This window comes from Alosa pseudoharengus, unplaced genomic scaffold (genome assembly GCF_046254945.1).
Source record: "Alosa pseudoharengus isolate Yale_2024_CS ecotype anadromous, Long Island Sound unplaced genomic scaffold, YU_APseudo_1.1 YU_APseudo_1.1_scf_13, whole genome shotgun sequence".
NCBI lineage: Eukaryota > Metazoa > Chordata > Actinopteri > Clupeiformes > Clupeidae > Alosa > Alosa pseudoharengus.
Genome location: NW_027468598.1, coordinates 38,542,213 through 38,544,712, shown reverse-complemented (window position 1 = coordinate 38,544,712; position 2,500 = coordinate 38,542,213). Strand labels below are relative to the sequence as shown.

At 48.1% G+C, this 2,500-nt stretch overlaps 1 protein-coding gene across 1 annotated transcript in view; it reads left to right on the top strand.

The window, feature by feature from the left end:
* inppl1a (inositol polyphosphate phosphatase-like 1a) overlaps positions 1 to 2,500 on the top strand; it is a 66,666-nt gene that overhangs the window by 16,167 nt on the left and 47,999 nt on the right. Inside the window, exon 5 of the mRNA XM_076283004.1 lies at positions 291 to 437. Within this exon, the coding sequence (XP_076139119.1) occupies positions 291 to 437 (147 nt within the window). The remainder of the gene's footprint in view (positions 1 to 290; positions 438 to 2,500) is intronic.

Here is a 2,500-nt window from a genome sequence, read left to right as displayed (position 1 = left end):
ATTTAATGCAGTTATGTATTTATTCATTCAAGGAAACTCTCTCCCTCTCTCTGCCCTTCTCTCCCTCCCTCTCTCCCCCCCCCCCCTCCCTCCCTCTCTCCCTCTCTCTCTCCCCCTCCCCCCCCACCCTTCTTCTCTCTCTCTCTCTCTCCCCCTCCCCCCCCTCCCTCCCTCTCTCTCTCTCTCTCTCCTCCCCCCCCTCCTTCTCTCCCTCTCCCTCTCTCTCTCCTCCTCCCCCCCCCACCCTCCTTCTCTCCCTCTCTCTCTCCCCTCCCCCCCCCCCTCCTCAGTGCGGTAGCGTCTAATGGGCTGAGCACCATCTCTCATGAGTATCTGAAGGGCAGCTACGCTCTGGACCTGGAGGCGGTCAAGCAGGGAGGCAGCAACCTGCCGCACCTCAACAAGACTCTGGTGTCGTCCTGCAAACGCCTGCACGGGTACACACACACACACACACACACACACACACACACACAAGCAGGGAGGCAGCAACCTGCCGCACCTCAACAAGACTCTGGTGTCGTCCTGCAAACGCCTGCACGGGTACACACACACACACACACAAACACACACACACACACACACACACACAAGCAGGGAGGCAGCAACCTGCCGCACCTCAACAAGACTCTGGTGTCGTCCTGCAAACGCCTGCACGGGTACACACACACACAGCGCACACACACACACACACACACACACACAGCGCACACACACACAAGCAGGGAGCCAGCAACCTGCCGCACCTCAACAAGACTCTGGTGTCGTCCTGCAAACGCCTGCAAACGCCTGCACGGGTACACACACACACACACACACACACACACAAACACACACACACACGGCGCGCACACACACACACACACACACGGCGCGCACACACACACACACACACGGCGCACACACACACACGGCGCACACACACACACACACACACACACACACACACACACACGGCGCACACACACACACACACACACACACACACACACGGCGCGCACACACACACACACACACGGCGCGCACACATACACACACACGGCGCGCACACATACACACACACGGCGCGCACACACATACACACACACACACGGCGCACACACACACACACACACACACATATGAGGGGCCGTCTAGGCCTTAATTCATACTTGGTCTTACACACACTATCATAATCTTGCACATACACCACTATACTCATGCACACTCACTATTATAGTCATTTTACATGTATGTATGAGAGGGTATAGTCGTGTATGTGAGAGAGTATAGTAGTGTATGTGAAGGAGTATAGTAGTGAATGTGAGAGAGTATAGTAGTGTATGTGAGAGAGTAAAGAGTATAGTAGTGTATGTGAGAGAGTATAGTAGTGTATGTGAGAGAGTTTAGTAGTGTATGTGAGAGAGTAAAGAGTATAGTAGTGTATGTGAGAGAGTATAGTAGTATATGTGAGAGAATATAGTAGTGTATGTGAGAGACTATAGTAGTGTATGTGAGAGAGTATAGTCGTATATGTGAGAGACTATAGTAGTGTATGTGAGAGACTATAGTAGTGTATGCGAGAGAGTATAGTAGTGCATGTGAGAGAGTTTGGTAGTGTATGTGAGAGAGTATAGTAGTGTATGTGAGAGAGAGTTTAGTAGTGTATGCGAGAGAGTATACTAGTGTATGCAAGAGGGTATAGTAGTGTATGCGAGAGAGTTTAGTAGTGTATGTGAGAGAGTATAATAGTGTATGCGAGAGAGTTTAGTAGTGTATGTGAGAGAGTTTAGTAGTGTATGTGAGAAGGTATAGTAGTGAATGCAAGAGAGTATAGTAGTGAATGTGAGAGAGTATAGTAGTATATGTGAGAGAGTATAGTGGTGTGTGTGAGAGAGTTTGCATGAAACGGAAGGGAGTTTGCATGAAACGGAAGGAGTTTGATTTCTCAGTTCCTGATTGGTTTGTCAATGTCACTTCTCTCTAGCTAGCCAATAAAAATCAAGGAAGGGGCGGGACCTACACTGTTAACAATGTTCGTGGTTCGTGTAGACCTAGTGGTCGAGGAAAAAATCAGCCAACTCCTATGTGACTAAATATTAAACTTCTACTGCAAACCGAATGCAAATTAGGCTACAAAGACATAAGGGGTGCCTATTCTATTATAATTGCCTAGGCTACCAGCTCCTTTTGTCTGGCGAAGTCATATTTTAGTGAACTGAGTCCTGAAAAATTGCTGCAGGACCTAGCATTTACACTGTCAACACAGTTCGTATAACGTTAGAGGTGGAGGAAAAAATCAGCCAAGTCCTATGTGACTAAATATTAAACTACTACTGCAAACCGAATGCAAATTACAAAGACACAAGGGGTGACATATTCTATTGTAATGCCAGCTCCTTTTGTCTGGCGAAGTCATATTTTAGTGAACTGAGTCCTGAAAGATTGCCATTTCAGTTAGCTAGTTAGTTAGCATTAAGCCAGGCAGCAACGACATGCTGCTGGTAGATAGTTTGGTAAC